Here is a 22,184-nt window from a genome sequence, read left to right on the forward strand (position 1 = left end):
GAACTCAGTTCAGATGACAGTGTTACAGCAGGAGTAATTTGAGCTCCTTTGCATTCTAACTTTCAACTATTTTTTCAGTTTAATGAGATAACTAGCAGCTCAGTTCTTGTTTGAAATGAGTGGTGAGAGATCTATGACACTCCAAGAAGCACTCTGATTTAATAAATACATGTTCTTACCTGTTTTCTGACTCATGAAGTCAGACTTCTATTCTCTACACAGGTTTTCATATAAACCAGCACTGTTTCAGAGAGATTTTTAGTTTCATACTGCAGGACCAGGGCCAAGCAAAGTGGGAATGGGGTAGAGAAGATAAGGTAGGGGAGTTCCATTCCCAGAAATGAATGATTTATTGTATGACATTGGATTTAGTGAACGAACTAAAATGCTGAAATCTTAATTCTCAGATTGTCCTTTCCTTAAATACAGATCCCCTTTCACATGAAGACTCTGTCAAGTAAGATGTACCTAAAATATCTAGCAAGTACATTAGATGCAAACAATACAGTGCGATAGATGTTTTTCTTCAGAAATTTTTGTTTACAAATTTTGCAATAGAGTAGACTTTGTTTCTTCTTTAGGAGTCACAGAAGAACCACAAATCCCTTCTTCCTATCACAAAGTTTCATGGGGGATTGAAATTTAAAATTCTGTGCTTCTGATTTTCATATAAGCCTTCCAGCTAATTCAAGGGGTAGTGAAGATACACAATAGATGTTACAGTTTTGAACTGGTTTCTAGTCATTCAGTACAGTCTCTTCAGATCCCAGTAATACTACAATATACTTCTGATGCAATAATGTGTCTGGTACTTAGTATACCATTATTTTATAACCTTTATTTTATGCCGACTCTTGATATTGATTGCAAAAATGTACTAAAAACTTCACTTCTAAGTGATAGCTGTTATTTGCATTCTTGGGGAGGGAGAAAGATAAAGGCTTCCTCAAAATCAGTAATTTAAATTCTTGAATTCTAAGGAATTTTTCTCTTTTGATGTTTAACTGAATGAACAAATTCAGTAAAGGAGCTGAATTCATTAGCAGTACTCAAATTATGTATAATTTGCTCCCAGAACACAAAGAAATGACTGATGCTAAGCAGATAACAAATCGTATGGCACACCTTGATCACCCTCACAATGAATGGAATACTTATGAATTAATTTAATGATATTTTTCCTCTTACGAGCTTGCTTAAGAACTGAACAATTAGAACTCTTCATTTTTATTTATTTATTTATTTATTTTTAATCATCCATGTGGAACAGTGTAATGCAAAAAGAAGCAAGAAACCTTGAGCTACCCTTTCATAATGCAGAAAATTATCTATCTGTCCATGTTTAGCCTAACATAAAAACGTTTTATTATCTTGAGGATTTTTTTTTGTTGTTGTTTTTTTAAAGTAACATTTAAAAGAGAAAATGGGCTCTGTATCAAAGGGATAATAGTTGAGAAGCTGATTGCAAGGCTTCCAGATTTCAGGCTCATGCAAACATTGGGTAATTGTGGGAAAAAAATAAATCACTAAGAGCTAGGTTTTATCTTTAGAGTGCTTCCAGCTGAGAATGTCTACTTTTGCAGGGAAGGAGCCCACTAGGAAGGCTGGCTTCCCCTGAATGCTGCAGAAATGGATGTCCCATTCATTATGCCCACATCACTCTAAACTGGTGTCTTCAGAAATTGGACTGGAAAATGGCAGCCATTTTGGCTCTGGAACTGTTGTTAGAGGGATTCTCTGGCAAAACTAAAGATTTCAGCCCTGGTGAGGGAAGAAAATACTGTATTTAGATGAGCTGGATTTTTCCACACTGGCTGCAGCAGGCTTAGAGATGTGAGTTTTATCTGTAGGGGTGGAGAAGCAAATGCAATGGCTATCTAAAAGGAAAGATCTGCAAAATTATAGACCAGTCAGCTGAACTTCAACCCCTGGAAAAGTACTGAAGAAAATAATCAAACAATTTGTAAGCACCTGCAAGAAAACAAGGTAGTAACAGACAACATGGGTTGTTAGGAACAAACTGTGTCAAACCAATCTGATCTCTCCGTAAGACGAGGTAATTGGCCTTGTGGACAGGGAAAAAGCAGTAGGTGGTTTGACTTTACAAGTTTCCCGACACTCCCTCGTGTGACATTCTTTATAATGTACGAAGACATAGTTTAGATGAAACTGCTGCAGAATGAATGCAAAAGTAGTCGGAAAACAAAACTGGGAGGATGGTTATCTTGCTGTTGAAACAGGAGTCTTGCTTGTTTCTGCACTATTTAGTATTCTTCTAATGACCTGGATGATAGAAAAGAGGATATGCTGACCAAATTTACATGCTGATGCAACACTGGGAGGGTCTTTTGATAGGCTGACATGCAGGATTAGAATTCAGTTTGAACATCACCAACAGTGGTGTAGCAAAAATTAAGAAAAGGTAACTCCCGTTCTGAGCTGTGTGAGCAGGAGTGACGTCTGTAATACATAAAGTGCTGTATAGAAGGCAGAGCTAACGAAAGGAGCAGAGAATGAGTCTGTCCTGTATTTTGTAGGGGACATCATGAGATGCAATAATCTGGAAAATTCAAATCATATTCTGGGAAAAGCTTTCTAACATGACAGTGAATTGCTGGCATACATTGCTGGGGCAACTAATGAGGTTCTTACGAGTGTTTAGTGGTAAGTTAGACAAATACAGGAATGGCTGTTCCACTTGCAAACAGCAGAGTGAACTGGATAATCTCTTGAACTCTGACCTTCCAGCTTCAATTATTTATGATTCTGTCCTGTTTCCCATCAGTATTTCTTAGGCAGAAACACATGGTCATGTAAAGACAGATAGGATATGAAGCATTTCTGGGCCACAATACAGACATTATCCCTTAAAGTTCAACTGCCGAGCATGGATACAGTGAACTTAATGTCTTCAGGAACATGGATGTACATTCTCCAGTTATCCTTGCAAAGGGAGCACACAGGCACAACCACCATGTAGTACATGCACAGTATGCCGGTTAAACCTAGGAAACATTTGAATCCCTGCACAAATGCAGGGATTGTACACTGCATTTATGAATACACTTGTGAAATAACTGTGATATCCAGAAGCTTGACAGTTTCCTTGTCAGACCCCCAGAAATCTTTGGACAAGTGTATGGAATTTTAAGAATTTTAGCTGGGCAAAGATTTCTATGGAAGGTAAAGTCTGCACGAACAGTGACATTATGTGCAACAACAGTATGTAAGTATGTAAGGGACATTTGCAGACTGTGGGGCTGTAACTTAATGCTTGTGAGGGAAAAGGAGCAGGGGAGTTGGAGAGGCTGTAGAGTCACTTTATGGCCTGAACAGAGAGTAAGGGAGGATTCCATCTTTAACTCTCATAATTTTCAGTATACCCCCTGTTTTACAGATGTGATGGTTAAGCTGTAAATGTCCTGCTTAAAGAACAATGATAGTTATCTATGACATGGAATTTCATTAAAATACTCTCTTTCTTTTCATCCAATATAATTTCCATTCCAGAAATAGCCTTAAGGAGAGGCAACGATTAGATTATGAATTAGATTCCAGATGACAGAATCAATTCAAACTTGCAATAGCTGACATTTCCCAATTTTGGACGTGTACATATGATATGAATTATATTTATGACTATTGAGCATTTTCCATCAGAAGACAGAAGGAGACACAGAAATTACGGAAGCTGTTGCTGTAAGTGCCATTCTGTGTAGGTGGATATAGTAGACATGCCGAGAATGATGACTGCATGCAACACTGATCAGTATCTGGCAGGAATATATGTTTGCACACTACAGCTAGAGGAACAGGATAAATATGAGAAGTATGAAGTGCAGCATAATACTTGTAAGAATAACTGGAAAATGCAAAGGGCTTGATTCTTATCTCTAACATCAGTTTTACATTCTGCTGTCAACAGTGAAGGTGGTATTGCTTGATAATGACAAAGAAGAATGAATTAGGTCTGTAAGACTGAGTCTTGTTCTTCAATTATGTATGTAATATATTCTTGAACTTGGTATGGTTGAATGAAACTCTGATGAGATCAGGGATATTGTCCAGAAAATTACAGGGAAGTGACAGAATAACAAGGAATTTTGCATAACTTAATGAAAGAGAAAGAGGCTAAGTAGAAATGAAGAAACTTTGAGAGACTCCTTGCTCTGTATTCTAACAGAACTGCTACTGATTTTACAGAGTCTGGACAAACAACCAGGACAAATTATGGCCCTAATGGAAGGGATAAATAAGCAATGGTCTTAAATTGCATCAGCTGAGGCTAAGGTCAAACATTAGGGTGACCTTTTTAATTTTAAGGAGAGGTGTCCTAGGTTGTCTCGGGATGTCAGGGAATCTCCATCACTGTTGATTCTTGAGAATAAGTTAGACAAACAGCTGTCAAGAGTGATGCAAGGACTGTTGATCCTGCCTAGGGGAAGGGGATGGACTGCACAACCTTTTGGGGTTCTCTCCAGTCCTATTTTTCTATGATTCAGTGAAAAGCACATCTGAGAGACAAGGAAACACAACAAATTACAGAAGATAGAGGTGAAAAAGACTAGTATAACAAAAAGGCCAGATGAGATGAAACTAGCAGTTGTTGCACAAAGGTGCTAGAAATAAACAATTCCAAGTTATTTCTGATGTTATCTTTGGGAAATACATTTATTAGGTCTACTAAAAACTGAAGTCCATAGAAAATATTGATGGAAGAAAACTTTTCTAACTACTTAGAAATGCTACCATAATGCCTTTCAGAAGTAGTAATTTAAGATTTTGGGGCTTCCCGTTTTCCTGCAAGCAGGGATCTCTGCTTAATCTATTGTTCCTAAAACATGAGAAAACAGTAGTAGTATACCACTGCCAATATTTGATTTGAAAACACCATGGCAGAAGAAATCTGTCTTCAAACCTACTCATGGTGCATAAAGAGGCACGGGCTTCAAAAACATTTTCTTAAATCTTTTGGCAAGTTAAAAGAACAAGTTATTACACATATCAACACACATCATGCCAAATTGTTTTCACAGCAGTTCTAACAGAACGTTTCCACTATGGCCTGAGGATGGTACCCCATCACCTGAATATAGTTGAATTCAAATAAATGAATATGAAAGCTACTTGATGCTTAATAAATATCTCTCTAATTATAATACAGTGTATTAAAATACAGCATAAGGAGCCTGTATACACATTGCTTAGACTGACAAGACTGTTAAATTTGGAAACTATTGTAAGATAGCTCTTTGGGTCCACCTAGGCTACACAAATTCTCAACTCAAAATGAAGAAAATGGTAAAGAAGTGCTGGTGTGCTGTGATCAGAACTGGAATAGGTCTCTGGGCTCACAAAATGAGGTTGAAAACAAAGATGTGCTTCTGTGGAAGACATAATCTTATATATAAATCAGGTGCATCAGACATTTTTTTGACCCCTATCAGAATCACAGAATGGCCCAGGCTGAATCCAAGGATGTTAATTTCCATCCCCGTCAGACAGGGCCACCAACCTCCCCATTTACTAGACCAGGTTGCCCAGGGCCCCATCCAACCTGGCCTTGAAAACCTCCAGGGATGGGGGTTCCACAACCTCTCTGGGCAGCCTGTTCCAACACCTCACCACTCTCACAGTAAAGAACTTCCCTCTAACATCCAGTCTAAATCTTCCCTCCTTCAATTTCAACAATCAGGACTGATATAAAGTCACAACTACAGTAACAGACCTATAACTATATAGCTAAGTGCACAATTCAAAGGTATCAACCATGTTCCCACAGTGAAGTGTTTTACTTTCTCTATGGCTCAGTTCCTTAGAACAATACAGGTTGTATAGCAATATCTTCCTATTCCCAAAGGTGTGGTGCAGTTATATTGGCTTTTTTTGTTGTTGTTGAGAAATCTTATTGGCAAGTGTAGATGCCACAAAGAAAACCAGTCAGACCTATGTTACAAGTCAAGTGTTCCTGCTATAGCAAGGAAAATCCAATGTGGTAAATAGATGTATTCTTGAGTTTTGAATTCTAGTATTTTATCCAAAGGTAAAATGGAATTACAGAATGCTAATGATAGATGAACAGAGAAAAAGTGAGAAAAATTGACATCTTCATAACTTAAAGTCAATACATTAAAAAAGAAGAAAAAAAAGTTGGTTTGAGATAGCACAGTTTACTGGCTATGTTCAAACAGAGAAAAAATGAGCTCATTTTTCATGAAACATGACAGTATCACAGTACTAAGACCACAGCAGAGAAAAAATGTTTGTGAGCTGGTTAGATTTTAATGGGAGAGAGGAAAAACAAGGGACTGCATGGACTTGTGATAATGAGATGGCATAGTGCATATGGTAGGTTGAGAGAGTAGAAAGAAAATGTTTGATATGAAATTTGGAAAGCAGCTGTACAAAAAATGACCACAGACTCAAGTGAGAGCTTTATCTTTTCAGCAACTGATCTGGAGCATGACAGCCAATGACAATGAAGATGGGAAACCAACTACGTAAGAAAATGCTGCCTAGGAGCTTGTTTTATTATGTTAGAGTTGGCAGAAGCCCAGAGCTAGTAGTGTTATAAGACACAATGAAATATGAAAAGATCTGGCAGGCAGTGTAGATAAAACACAACTGAGGACAACTAGGACTACAAGCCAGACTTAATGATTCTAGACAACAGCAAGAAGGAAATGGAACTCTCTTGACGAGGTACACTGGAGAAATGTGTAATATGCAGAAACTGTTTCTATGCTGTAGGCAAGCAAATAGTTATAAAAAACATCAATTAGGAAAGCAGTTTAAGGAATACATAGACAGGAATATGTTTTTGAATCCCAGTGTTCTCTGTCAGGTGGATTCTTCTTACCTTCTTTCACTCACTTAAGAATTACATTTCTATCCTAAAATATCTATTCTAGCTTCCTCTTAACTCACTGGAGACAATAGATAGCTTAAGATACCTGTAAGGAGATTCAACCTATCTATAATGGTTCTTTTTCAGCAGCGTGAGTTACCCCATATATATGCCTATGTCTCTTTATGAGAAATCTATTTAACTTGCCTTCACCAGTACCTAAACAGCTGTATGGATAACATTAAGATGAAACCGTTATTGTATTTCTGGTACTTATAAGACTCTAAGCTTGGTTCAAGTTCTTCTGTCAGCAGTGTTGGTGCAAGCATATGATGTTAAAGGCACAAATGAACTTCTTAAAGCAAGGTTTCCAAATCTGGTAGCAAACAATAATGCTAACAAGTTGATAAGACAAGATAATCTGTTCTTTGAAAAAATGTGCATCTAGCCATAGGAGCTATATTTTGACAAAATACCTCCTTACAGGCATGAAGGAAGTGCCGAAGTTAAGTTTACAAGATATTTTTCTAGTATGAGACATAAAAAGTTTAAAAATGCAAGAAAAACAAAATAAGGGAAGAAATAATTCTTTTTCAAGTAAACAGACTACAAGTGGAGATCAAAGATTTATAATAGATTTTGTGGAATGGCTCCAAGCAGCAAGAAAAGATAGAGAACAACAATGAAGTTGTATTAGCAGGAGAAATGCATGAATTTCTTATGTTAGCCCACACCAACATGAAAAAATTGCAGAATCTGCTTAAAATGTACCAAGGAAGCATTATGACAGATGAAATACAGAGTAGGTGCAAAAGTGATTCACATTAAAAAAAGGAATCATTTTGGTGACTCACATGGTAATGATCAAGGCAGCAAATTTATATCATGGTGGACACATCTGCTTATTGAAAAACCTGCTCAATGGGTAGAGATAGAAAAAAAAAAAAAAAAAAAGAAAAAGCAGGATGATAGACTGCATTGAGATAAAGCCAGAAAATAATGCTGGAAATATTATAATGTTATTATATAAATCAGTGATGCATCCTCACTCTGTTCATGGCATTCAATTCTGATCAGAAAATCTCTAAGAGATTATTGTGGAAATTGAAATGGTTGAGAGATGGACAGTAAAATATTATTAAAGGCAAAGAAAAACTTGTTTATGAACAGAGATAAAAAAGACACAGACTACAACAGGAGCGCAAGCAGCTGCCCTCTTTAGAAATCCATTACAATTTGCAGGAGAATTCTCATAGATGCTGCTGCTTAGATTAGCAAAATCTTGGAAAACAGTGAAAACACCGAGGCTGTAGCTACTCAATGTAGTTTAAAGAGGAACATTCCATACTGTGGACAATTTAAAGAGCATAAATCAAGAACACCTTTTTATTCTTTAAAACTAAAGCAATAGGATTACAAAGGAATTGGTTGTCTATATTAAAAAAGCAACCTAACTACAACAGAGAAGAAGCACTGCTTCATGCTTCATGTAAGTAATCCATGAATTCATTTCCACAAGGAGACACTGAGGTTTTAGTCTGCCAAATTCTAAGAAGTTGTATGAGCAAATAAAGCACAAATTCTACCTAAGTGAAGTTGACTGAAAAGAATGTCCAGGGCATAAAGTCTTCAAGAAAAAAGTAAGCACTAACATGCATTCCTTCACAACTGAAACAGGCTATATACTGATTCAATTATTGTGACGCAGCTCAAGCAATGGCTTATTATCATCACTTGTGATCACCTCTTTCTCCTGTGGTACTTGCCAAGAATGTGACAAGTTGAAAGTTAGACTAGGATCATCTAAAAGGGATGTTTTATTACATTATTATTTCCTCAGTTATTCTCCATGACTTTCTCAAAACTTTTCCAAAACTGGTCTTGTACTTTTACCAACCCCCCCTCCCCCCACGATTCTGTAGCTTTTTTTCCCCATCAGCTTACAAGGCACCAAATGCAGTATGATCACAATTTTTTCTGAAAATGTGAATTCCTGCTGAGCCCTCCGAGCACCCTTCTTCTGTGAGCAAGGCTTTAAATTTATGACTAAATATACTATGATTAGCAAACACACCTCAGGAGAGACTTCACCTAGGCAGTAAGATAAATTCAGGATCTCTTTATACCTTGTATAATTCTATTTACTCTTCAAATGAGATGGCAGTTTGCATAGTACTATCTCAATTGCTTCTGACTATTTATCAGCATTATTCCTATGAAGGGTCTGACTCTTATGATTCATTTCTGCTTCTGCTGAAATCTATAGCAAAATTTCCTCTTCTTTCAGTGAAAGCCAAAGAGCCAGTAGAGGGAGCACAGACACATCCAAATAATTTTCTGTGGCACCTATAAAAATGATAATACATTTTGTCTGTTCCACCCAATACTTGTTTTATCTTTTTTTTATTTCCCAAAGAAGGTTCCAACAGATGCATGTAAAGAGTCTTCATGTTGTCTGGTGTCCCTTCCTACAACCTCCTGAGGCCTCAGTGTGAGAAGCAAAGGCTGGGTGCTAACCATAGAAAAATAATGAAATTGACTTTAGAGTAGCATAAAAAGAAGTATAGAAAGCTTTTCAGATATCACTGAACTTTCTGTATCTATCCTGTAGTCTGTGAACTATGTGGTGCTTTACACTGAATAATAATTTCCCTTTATTTCCCTTCCCTTTCTTCTCCCTACAAATCTTTTCCTTCAGTGAAGAGCACTACTATTTGCATTCTTTCCTTTATTTCCCCCATGCATTGCAAAGCCTTTCAAAACCCAGACTACTGGGTGACCACCAACCAATGACGTGAACTTTTATAGGCTTTATACTCCTACTCTGCTTTCTCTGCAGAAAATTTTTGTTGACACTATACTGTCCTTTTAAACGGAAGAGTACCTGAATAACACATCATTTAAAATAGCATTACATTATAATTACATATAGAATATCCAGCAATATACTATATGCAATGAAATTCACCTTCCAGTAGCACAAATAGGAAATAAGTGAATTTTTAGAAAGAATGTGAGAGTCTATGAGAAGTAGAAAATTCTTGTGCATCTATTCTAACAATTATTCAGGCTACTGCTGCTTTACCTGTTGGCCTGGTTTAAGTGGTGATAGCGTTATTCCCTGGGTATTGATCACTGGGAGTATCTGGTTGCCGATGACGGTAGCGATGATCTGACCCTGGGCATTCGTCAGTAACTGTGGAGTTATTGGCTGCACCTGAAGGCCCTGAGCTCCACCAGCTGCCTGGCTGGAGGGGACTGGATTAGGCATCAGTGGGATTGTTCCAATAATCTGGAGAAAACAACACAGAAAGGGAAAATGAACAAGCGCCACATACACATGCCACATAGAATGACTTGTTTTACCTGCACTAAATCAAACTTAGGTGATATAAGAACAGAAAGATATGTGTGACATGCTAAGTGTGGAAACAATCATTCCTTCATAGTGTGTTGAAGACTTTCAAAGTCATTTTTCAAGTCATGTGTCACCTACACATCTCAAAACTGCCCACTGCCACCCCCAACAAATCTTCTGTGACTGTGAGTGTACAAAACAAATGCTGGGCCATGTCTTTCCCCTGGGTGATGCTTTGTTTCCACTTCTTGGATGTAGGGTGAAATAGATGCAAATATCAGGCCTGTTTTACTTGCTTTCTATAACTTCACAGCACTTTTAACTGTGAACAAATACATTTCTATATTGTTCTTTGAGTTACTAATAATTTTAGTTATTACTATTTCATTATTATTATTAATTGAATTACAATTTAATTAATAAACATAATTTTCTTAGGGTTACCTGATACACTAAATGACCAACAAATTTTTGTGGCTTCAAGAAGACCATAAAGATACTGGTGTCTTTCAGGATGCAGTTCATAAAGTTATATTCATAAAAATGCAACAACTTTTGGATGACAAGGCAATACAACACAACAGAAGGAGAGGTTGTGTTAGATGAAACATTTTAGCTAACATTTCTGGGGCAAGTAGTTGCAGAAATTGATGCTTGTGACATTTCAGATTTCAGAACATACTGATTTCCTACAATGTGAATGTGCCTGTAAAACTAATACTAGGGTGAGTTGTCAAATAGAGACTGTACAGAAAACAGTCAGTCATCCCTAGGTTGAAGGAAGTGACTCTTTTTAAGGACTCTGTACAAGTATGAGAGCATCTGAAACTAGCTTTTGATGAAACCTGTGAATAAAATCAAACTTCTATATAAAGACACAGTGAAGCTGGAGTAATCAGAATACTGCAACAGAAAAAGTAAAGGAAAATTCAGATAACACCTCTATTACCTCTGCGATGCCTTGAAGTAGGTGACAGCTTAAAATGTGACAATTTAATTCAGCTCCTTGAGTGGAAACAGTTCATTTGGTTAGCTATGGCAACTCAGCTATCAAAGGGGAAATGGTGAAGCCATCATCAATTTACCAAACTTAGCCAGTCATAAAAGGCTTGGATGGGAAGAACAGAGAAGACAAATAAAGGAGGACACTTCCTGACAGAAGGAAATGGTAAAATGGGAAGCTCACTAACTGAGCTGTATTAATGAAACAAATGAAAAGCATTTCACTAAAGTGAAATGCTAATCTTAATTTCTCTTCAGTATATTCCTGAAAGGTAGACAGATCAATAAATATTATTACCCCCTTTAGAGAATATGAAAATGAAGCACAATGGAGCATATTCAGAGGGAAGTTGTGAACTGGAGATTTAGTCTTCTAAGCTGGAACTGCCTGTGAGCTTTTCTCTGCAAACCACGGTAACTATATATTCTTCCTATAGAATCCCAATCTGAACTGCAGCTGCTTTAGAGCTCATGTGAGAAGATGGCTGTTCAAAGTTTTCTAAAATCTGACTTCCAGCATCAATACAATCCAACTTCCAAGTGGTGCAACATGTACATTTCTCCCAGTTCTTGGTGACCTAAAATATTGATGGATCCCAAATATATTCTTTCAGTTTTAACATATGTCACCAAACACAAAAAAGAATTCTTCTTAATTTTATCAGCAGAAATTCAGCAATGGCCTGCCTTTCCTTTACCATGTCTCTAAAAGGATGTGACCTTCGAGTGTCATTACTCCAATATAACTTTAACTATCAAGGTCCCAATACCAGCAAAGCAAAAAATGCTGCGCTGGTCTTATCAGTAATAGAAATGTTTGCATTCATGTTTAAAATGCATTTCTTGGATTGCAGTTGGACATTTAATAGAATGACAGTGCTGAAGTGGACAGTTTGTAAGGTCAGAAGCAGAAAGCTATCTATATGTATTCAACGTGTGTCAGATATCATCCTATACATGGTGGTTTGTACATGCACATGCACTGATGAGGAACAGGGAATCACTGAGATACAGAGAGGAGTTCCAGAAGGTCAAATATACAAATGCACTCAAGGATTTGGTGTTACTGTACGAGCCGGGGGTAAATCTCAATGGGAATCTGTTTTTTCCCTTAGTGGAACTCACGGAGATTTCAAGATTTTTTCAAGGTACAGGTTCCAGAAACAGGTAAAAAATATGGTACAAAAATAAAAAAAGTGACATCAGAAATCCTAAATTCAAATCTCGCCTTTCTTTACAGAGACAGTGCTTTGGTCCATTTCAATTAAAATATCGAGACTCTAGTTCTGACCCTGTTCATGTTACAGAGGATTGCCAGAAGCCTTGGTGGAGTCAATTTGTTGGTAAGGAGTCAAGTTTTCATAAAGTTTCTTTCAATTTTCTTATAGATTAATATATAAACTAGTTGTGTCTTAAGTTGCTTAGTAAGCAATTTTATAGATTTTTATGCTTTACAATGTTAACTAAATTTTAAGAACCAATGATTTTTTATTTTTTTTATTTTTTTTTTTTCTAACTCCAAAGGAAATCCCGAATTATTTTTCAGACCATCCGAATACTTTCTACTGATTAGGCTGTTAATATCATTTTGCCACTCTAGGGTTTCAAGATATCTGAGATCAGACCTCTAAACTCTTACAACCTGAATCAGCCACTGCGAAGACAACATCCACAATTAAGTATTATCCATATAAAATAAAGTTGTATGACTTGGCTTATACATAATTTTTGTTGATTTGCCCTTACATACCACCTGTGGACTCAGTATCGTTGCTTACACAGTCCTGCAAACTGTAAATTTACCCACAATGAAAGAATAAGCACAGCAATATGGTGAAGGTAAAATTACAGGAATGATGATGACCATAGAGGGAAGCAAGCTGTCAGAATACCAACAGTATCTGTGAGTGTTACCCTCAAAGGCAGTGTAATGTTCTAGCACTGCTAAACTGAATTACTCATTACTACTTGTACTGTTAAATAGATTTTCATCCCACAACAATTTGCCTTAATGGCTAGAAGTTTCTACTAAAAAAAAATAGTAATAAAAATACCAAATCCCTTAAAAATGGAGTATGAAGAATAACATTTAAAAAATCCATTTTTATTCTTTCTTGTCCAACAATGCATCTTCATATTTAACTGCCTTTGCTGACCTGCACTTTCTGGCCACTAATCTCTCATTGTAGCCTCACTTACGCTGCAGATATTAACCAGATTTTGTGTAAATGTATGAAGTTGCACCAAGGTAAGATTAGGTTGGATGTTAGGAAACATCCCTTTCCAGAAAGGGTAGTCAAGTACTGGAATAGGCTCCCCAGGGAGGTGGTTGAATCGCCATCCCTGGATGTGTTTAAGAGCCGTTTGGATGTGGTGCTAAGGGATATGACTTAGCAGAGGGTTGATACGGTACTATGGTTAGGCTGCAGTTGGACTTGATGATCTTTGAGGTCTTTTCAAACCTGGGTAATTCTATGATTCTATGATTAAACACAAATTGCTGATTTCCAAGCAGTGGGTCCTTCCTTATGGTTCCTAATAAACCAATAGTACTTTGACATTAGGAGAAGCTAGTGTGATATTAGACAGTGAAGCATAAAAGTACTGACTTTTTATTAAGTTCTTCCACTTCTCTCACCAGAAAAAGGGTTGCTGCTTTGCATCATTGGTTTCCCACCACAGAGGTAACAATGAACAGTATCCAAATAGATGGCTCAACTGCCTATGTTTCTGCTGTGAAAAGGCTAAGTAAAATAAAAGACTGTCTGCAAGAGGTTTTTTCTATTGTCAACCAGGGCTGACATTAAGCAAATAGTGTAGTTTCTTCTTTAAAATGCCTTTAAATATCAAAAGAAAACGTTATTTTTTTATTTTTTTTTTTAAATTTCCAGTAGCATCATTAAAATGTACTTCCCTCTGACTTTATCAATGTTAAATCCCTTTAAATACTGAAGGCTATTTACTCATTTCTGCCAAAAAAAAAAAAAAAAAAAGAACACCACCATAAAAATCAAATAGATAAATAGATAAACTGGGAAAAATGAAAAAGTTTTTTTTTTTCAGTAAAATTAGGGAAACTACCCCAGTCACATAAGCAGAAAATGTGGTACAAATGTGACATTTCAAGTCAACATTTCAAACTGTGAAAAGACAGTGCACAGAAATGTAACTTTTGTAGTAAGCCTAACAAATCACTGTTTCAGCAAATGTTTGCTGATCTGAATATGCTTCACTCATTTTCATTTCCTAGTTCTTATTTCAATGGCTTGTTGAACATAATCTGAAATAAAAGCTCACTTTGGCTTCTGTTGTATGGTGCTGGTATAGGTTGAAATCCATCCCCCCTCTCCCCCCTTTTTATTTTTTTCACTAGTTTTACAAAGCTGAAAGCTAATTTAACCCCAGAAGTCTGTAGGAACTGTAGCACACAACCTGTGTATATACAATCTGTAGCACACCAGACTATTTATGGTTTGGTTCATTTTCAATAGTTTAGCAAATTAGTCTTCAGAAGATGCTTGTTTTCTCAGATACGTTCCTTCTTTTGTACCAGCATGAGCCACCTTGAGGAGAAAATGACAGAGGGATGGGCAGAATAATGAGAATGCTCCATGCTTAATCATATATGATACCTATATAAAAATATGTGCACCTACATAGAAGTGGTACAAGAAAGTGCTGCTGGGAGAACAAGGCATCAAACTGTGATGCTAGAAAATGAAAATTATGAAATTACTTCTGAGTCATTGCTTTATATAAGGAATCATATTTTTCCAGGTTAAGTATTGTTTGTATTGTTTGTATATCATACAATACATTGGATAGTATATTGTTTGTAAGTATCATAATGGAACATGCAGTCTGACATTCTGTCTGACTTTCCCAGTGCTTTATTTTTTAGAAAATAATGTTTTTATAGTAACATCAAATTCTACAGGACTTTATTTGTGACCACTGTAGGAATTATGTGGTGAAATTTTTGTCAAGTAAAGACTTCTGTTCTGTTAACAGGGGCATGTATACAGTCAGAAAAAAAGAATGTAACTTCAAACAGACACCCTGAGTAATACAACATTTTCTCATTCCAAGACTACGAAGATATATAATTACCAAATTAAAAATGAAAAATTATGTCTAGTGTCTGCTGAATTGCTCTAAACAACCCACTTTTTTCCTTTAACTTCCTTTTAAAACCAAGAACCAATATTTTAAAGAAGTCACAGTTCTTTGAGTTAAGCAGAGCAGTCATTGACTTTAATGTGATCTACAGGTTCTGAGCACTTCTGAAAGTCCCCTGGTTAGATTATTATGAAAGTGTTCATTATATAAAATTTTTGGAAGACTTGTATAAAATTGTTCACTACAATTTCTGCTTGCCAAGTATTGCTATGATAAAACAGCCATGATTTCTAACAACGTTAGATGACTAAAAAAAAGAAGTCACAACTTCCTGCTTTAACAGTTGACTGCTTGCTTTCCAAGCCATGAACAGCTTTCTTGAAGCTTCTGCAGATCCCTGTAGGGTGAACACATGCAAATACACTTCTCTGTGTTTGGCTTCAGTACCTTCTTCCCTTTTCTTCTGTAAATACTCTTGTGAACAAAAAATCACAGTATTCATTTTCTTGAGAAGTGAATGAGGGGATTTAGCCACCAACATGAATTTCTAGACTTAATAAGAAAGATTATTTTTGAAGAATCCATTCACCTCCACTTTCTTTTTGTGCAGTTTCTTATAGTATCACAGGAAGTATGTGCCAACTTGTGTTTAAACACACTAAAAAGTAGGTAGCTAGTTCTTTGGCTTCTCTGACAATTTATATCTCAAGTTACTATCATGCTTCTCTATGAAATCCCTGTTCTGCAATAAAATTTCTCAACCTCTAAAGGTAGTATATACACTGCAGCTCCAAACCCTACCATTACTCACTGTCTTTAGATTACAAACCACTTAGGACAAGGATTGTCTCCTTTGGGCATTAATATGACATAAATATTTGCTACTACTTCTCTCCCATGGCACAAAGACGGATCTTGCTTGCAATCATATCAGAATCTAACACACTGGACATAGAGAAGAGGAAATTGTGAGCCTCCCTACACTTTGCAATATGTGCCATGCTGAGCTATTCAAAGCTAACTTGGGAAACAGATTGCACTTTCTCAGCAAGCCTAATTAGACCAAGCACATGAACCAATGAGATTATGTTGTTTCCATGTTATGGTGACATTATCAGCTAGGAAGGAGCTTTGCTACTTGGTTGTATTGCACTGCACTGGCCTACTATAGAGATGCTATCTAGAGGTCAGAAGTAAGAGTGAGGCAGGACTTAGTAATTGCTCTTTGATCCTGTCTTTTTTAAAGTAAGAGCTGCTATTGAGAAGTAATCTTGTGCAGAACAAGATAATGCTCTCTACTGCCATAACCGTTCTTTCTAAAACAGCACTATTTTAACTTTTCTGGTTGCCGTATTACCCCTTTAAAAAACAGATGTTACACACTATTGTCAGTGCCTGTGTTTGAGTGAGTAGGACAATTTTTATGCTCTGCTTTTACTACTTTCTCCAGTTACTCCTTTCAACTTGATTTGCACAGACATGAAGCTGGATTAAGGAGATGGTACACTCCTAAGTAGGCAGTCACTGCTGTCACTGTTTCATCTTGTGATGCCATTCCTAAGAAAGTTATTCCACCAGAAACATGTTAATGTTGCAAATATATATTGAATTTTGAACTCTTAAAGAGTTATCTTTTTATTTTTCATCAATGGAAGTTCCCAAGGAATTAGAAATCTGTCCTAGACAAATGACTTTGAAAGCTTAATAATGTTTTATTCTAGCCTTGACATGTTTGTTTAAAGTACCACTGTGGCTTTATCTTCTTGGACACATCTCCATGACAAAGTGGACTGTAATAATTAATCATTAGATCTTTAGGACCAAAGATCTGGTAGTTCATTAATATTCTTGAACCATCTACTCTAATCTCTCTATAAAATTACATGTGCTATAGAAAATATTTGCCAGAGATCACAGATATTTTAAACTGTAACTCTTAGAAATTAGTCATGCTAATTAATTCAATAATTTCAGATTTCAAAGTTTAACACAAGATGACTTAATTATAGTACTATCAGTCAGTAGCAAAGACAGTCTACATTGTTGTTTTGTAATCATATTTCTCCAAATGCAATGACTCTAGATGATATAGCAATTGTCTTCAACCCATTATTTTTAGTCTTTGATATTCAACTTTGCACCTGCACAACAAGGTGTTTGAAATATAAAATGTGCCCTACTGCAGCTCTTGTCTGTATGGATTTTTGTTCTATGGTCTGGACTTCTGTTAAATATATAAGAGCTGTTGGCCTTACTAATTCAGAGTTGTAACTTTTAATGCGATAGCCTACAAAAGCTGAGAGCAAGGCTGAGATGAGCAGCCTGTTCAGACAAATGCATTACAGATACTTGAAATTTTACAGTGCATGCATTTCTTCAACAATTTTTAGCATCCTGAGAATGAACTGTTGCACAAACCATCACTGTGGAATGAACCATTTTGGGTTAATTTCCCACACCAACTGTGAATCATATCCATGAAAACCAATAATCCAGCCTACATGGTGGAATTTAGTTGTAATATAGCAATACTACATGACATTTGACACAAAGAAAAAAACTCTCTAAAAGGAGGTAGGAAAATTTAGATTGGTCATACACAATTTACTGGGTGGATATTTTAGTTATCAATCCCTGGAAAAAAAAATCCTTCATAAGAACAAATACAACTTCCCTTTGTCACACAGTCATCAGAAATATAGTTTATTCATTTCAGTAACAATGCTTTCTTTACAATTTGTCAACTGAATATAAGCTAGTCTTGCCCTTCTTACCTTGTGAAAATCAGTATGACTGCTAGTTCAGTGTGCCACTTTGCCAATCACTTCACCTTTGGAAATTCCCTAAAGTCCAGTCTTCTATTCAATCATCTGCAGTATGTTTGTAAAAATACTGTTTATCTCCCTGGCAGTACTGCTATGAGCCTGAAATACTTTTTGTAAGGCTATCTTTCAGTTATGAAGACACCATACAATAGATATTTTTATATCCAAGGTTGCTCTTTCATTGAAAATACCCCATGGATCTTTTCTTTAATGTTTGTAACGAGAGAGCATACTTCACTGCTTGAAAGCACAATGGTTTAAGTATGTCGTATTATCAAACGCAACATTAATCCATTTCACCTAAACTGACAGACAGAAAGATGTTTTTCTGCTCACACTGTAACTGCTTGATTTAAATTTCTTCTCTGATACAAATCACAGTTATAATGAATTGTATAATACAGATACTTGCATGCCATGGCATCAACCATTAATGACTGGTCCCAACATCTCTCAGGACAACATACACTCCAGATGCAATGGCATTTAACTCAAGAGGCAGCTGTCCTTGGATGTGGAGATGAATATCCAGGATTCACTTTTGCCCTGTTTCCACTGTTCAAAACACATTTGTTTGCAGTAGTTAGATACGTATTGAGTTTCCTGAAGGCTATCAATTTAATTTTTGCATGCTCATATTATTCCTAACTAATTTTCTGTCTATATATTTGGCACTTGTCTTACATTACAAATTACTTGGGGCAGGCCACCTCCCTACCCCTCCCTCCCCCCAGTATCCAGATGGAAACATGGCATTCTGGTCATGATTGTGGTGGTGGTTCTGTAGACAATAAATAGTAAAAATACTGTTAGTCAATAAAAAATAAAGAAACTGTATTATATAACGTGCTTATGCTTCATAGAATCATAGAATATCCTAATCTGGGAGACATCCATGAGGATCAAGAAATCCAACTCCAGAAGGCTTTGTGCCATGATTGCTGCCTGTTCCACACCCACCATCATCTAGTGAAGAGCCTTCTCCTAATACTCAACCTGACCCTCCACTGATGCAGCTACATGCTGTTTGCTTTGGTCCTGTCATTGTCACCAGTGAGAGATCAGTATATCCCCTCCGCATGAGGAGATGTAAGCCACCATAAGGCCCCCCTCAGCTTCCTCTGGGCTCCAGTGTCTCCTCATATATTTTGTCCTCTAGACCCTTCTTAGCTAAGATAACTGGATGCTGAGATCCACTCCATCAAGGCGAGCAAGTGGGATAATATTAATGTACTTTATTGTAAAATTTACTGGCATTCCTCAAGGAAGAATTAAGAGGGTACTGCTTTATCTTCATTAGCATTTAAATGCTAACAAAGCAAAAGGAAATATGTTCCTCCCTAGCAGCATCCTGAGTACTTGCACAGCTTGGATTTGCCAGTCTGCACTTGAACAGATTCAGCTTATCTTTCCAGGTAAATAATGCCTTAATGAGAAAATGATACGAAAGAAAAGAGCAGGTTCCTTATAGAAGGATGTACTATACTCACTACCTGAAAAAACAGGAGGACCTAACCACAGACATCTGAAGATTCCTTTAATTCAGGCTTTGCCTTACTTTCTGTAGTCTCCCTGATACCAATTCTTGGAGTAAGGTATTAGCAAGCAAGACTAAAAATGGTAGAACTTTCTAAAAAAAGAATGATAAGAAAAATAGAAATAGCAACTGCAAAACACAATTTAGTTTTAAGTATTGTCAACACGCATATTGTACTTACAAATGGCCTTTTAATACATTAAAAATACAACAATGAAGTCTCAATAATAAAAAACCTCTGTAAGAAGTACTTATTAAATCTTGAGGAAAAAGTGGAGAAGGTTCCTTGGTATATGTGAATTACAGTAGAACAGGATAAGTGAATTGAAAATGTCACAGTATAATTCATATATAGAACATTTTAATTGTGGGTAATAGCAGATTTTCAATTTTCTAAGTCAAGGAATTGTGATCACTGCTAAGACAGAACTGAATATATTAACTGCTCTTGAGACTGTATCAGTATTTCTTCCTGCACAGAGCAAGACATAGCAATATACTATATATACATATACTTAAAAGATGAAAGCTCTTTGATCCTTTTGAATGCTTAAAGATACCAGAATAGCACCAATAAGTTTAGAGGAAGAGGCTAGACAGAACAGAAATTTTATTAATTGGCAAGATATCAAAATATCCCAAAATAGTGACATCTAATGTATTAAGGCCTACAAAAATATTGTTTGTGGTTCTACTGACTGAGTATTCTAGGCCACATGAGTTTTTTCCCCCCTCTTCATTTATGGGAAGTCTTAAGTACCCAAGCATATTTGGTCTTAACTTACACAGTAGTCATGTTTTTCAGTTCCCAATTAGTAATGGATAGAAGAGTTTCCTGGATCATATCACTGTGTAGTCATGAGTGGACTGAATAACTGGAATCCCACAGTCATTTACAAGAGCAACTGAGTTTCAGTCAATGGTCCACTGGTTATATTGCGCTTAGCAATCTGCTGGGGTTCTTCATTGAAAAAAATGCAAATTGTCTTCAGATTCTGTTTTAGTCTAGAGGAGTTATGCTTGTATAACTTACCAGGCCTCACTCTGATTTGGCTTTTACTAATACACATCAGAAGCGAATTTACTGACCTGAATGTAACGGCTCCAGGGACTTGAACATTACACAGGTTGATGTTTGGGTCATGCAGCCTGTCCTTTTTAAATTATGAACAGCCTTTGGTTATCTTGTACCTTGCACAACTAAGGTCTGTTTTTGATTAGTTTTCTCAGGTCTCATTTTCAGTTAATTGTAAAAAAAAAAAATATGTGGGAATTATTTCCCTTTTTCCCTGTTCACATAAGAACCCATTGTGGTCATTGGAGCAACCTCATGCAAACCGACTGGATAACTCATTAGTTTTTCTGTAAGTAAAGTTGGAAATTGTGATTTCATTTTTGTTTTCATTTCAAAATGGAATTAAAACTAAACTTAAAATGAAGTAAAAACTGAAAAACTGTTCAAATAGAACATTTAAAACTGAGACACTTAAATCTGATACAAACAATGTACTGTAAATTTTTATGGAAAATAATTTGTTAAAATGATACACTTTGTATTTATAGTAAATGCAATTTTTCAATAAAAATTCAGCAATGACAAAAAACAAAAACAAAAACAAAACAAAACAAAACAAAACCCCCCAAAAAACAAAAAAAAACCACAAAACTCATCCAGTTCTGCTCATGATCTTGCAGGAGTTTATACTAAAAGACTGATAAAAGAAGTAATAAAGTATAATTCTACTTTCCTTTTTAGCATAGTTTTATATGCAACACTAGAATCCTTAGGGATGCTTCTGGATTTATAATAGTCTTCCTTCTCTATAGCCCACTGCATCCATTGATGCGGTGGTCTCCTCTAGCACACACTTACACTATGGCAGCCTCAACTAACAACTGTAAGCTTGGATATGTTAGCTAATGTAGAAAGTAAGGTGGTCCCTACTTTGAAAATGATGAGGGAGTCTTCACATTGTCAGGATGTGTACTATATACTGTATGCTCCAATGGTGCAGAAGATAGTTTTGTTTCCCTGGTGAATCTGAGTTTGGAAAATGCAAAATAAGACGACACTCCCCTTGTTACCTCCTCCCCCAAAGCTCCATGCATTTGTGAGAACCTAAAACTTCCATTTACTCTGCAGCTTTTAACAGGAACTCTGCTTTTTAACCTCTTGGGACATAGACAACCTAGCCTCTAGTTTGAGAGTTGCTGCTTAGTGGAAGAAAATAGAAAAGGCAGTGCACTGTCTACCATGACCCTTCCTGTAGCCCAGTGCTCTGCAAATACTTACATGCATTTCTTATCCACCACCCACTTCTGAACAATGCTCAGAAAACTCAGTGATGTCTGACAAAGATAGTTAAGAGTCTGTGCATCTACCTGTGTCTCCTTTCTCAGTTCCTCCCAGAAGAGAAAAGTAACCCATGTCCAAGATTAAAATGGAAGTCTATTCAGGCTCAATGTGCATAAAACGTGTCACTCACATTGCATCGC

The 22,184-nt window shown here is 36.4% G+C and overlaps 1 protein-coding gene across 3 annotated transcripts in view; it reads right to left on the reverse strand.

Moving 5' to 3' along the window:
* The window catches only part of POU6F2 (POU class 6 homeobox 2), a 303,385-nt gene that overhangs the window by 15,372 nt on the left and 265,829 nt on the right, over positions 1 to 22,184 (reverse strand). For all 3 annotated transcript variants that reach the window (XM_032442548.1, XM_015855018.2, XM_015855019.2), the window contains exon 7: positions 9,933 to 10,139. In XM_032442548.1, the coding sequence (XP_032298439.1) occupies positions 9,933 to 10,139 (207 nt within the window). The remainder of the gene's footprint in view (positions 1 to 9,932; positions 10,140 to 22,184) is intronic.

Source organism: Coturnix japonica, chromosome 2 (assembly GCF_001577835.2).
Source record: "Coturnix japonica isolate 7356 chromosome 2, Coturnix japonica 2.1, whole genome shotgun sequence".
Classification (NCBI taxonomy): domain Eukaryota; kingdom Metazoa; phylum Chordata; class Aves; order Galliformes; family Phasianidae; genus Coturnix; species Coturnix japonica.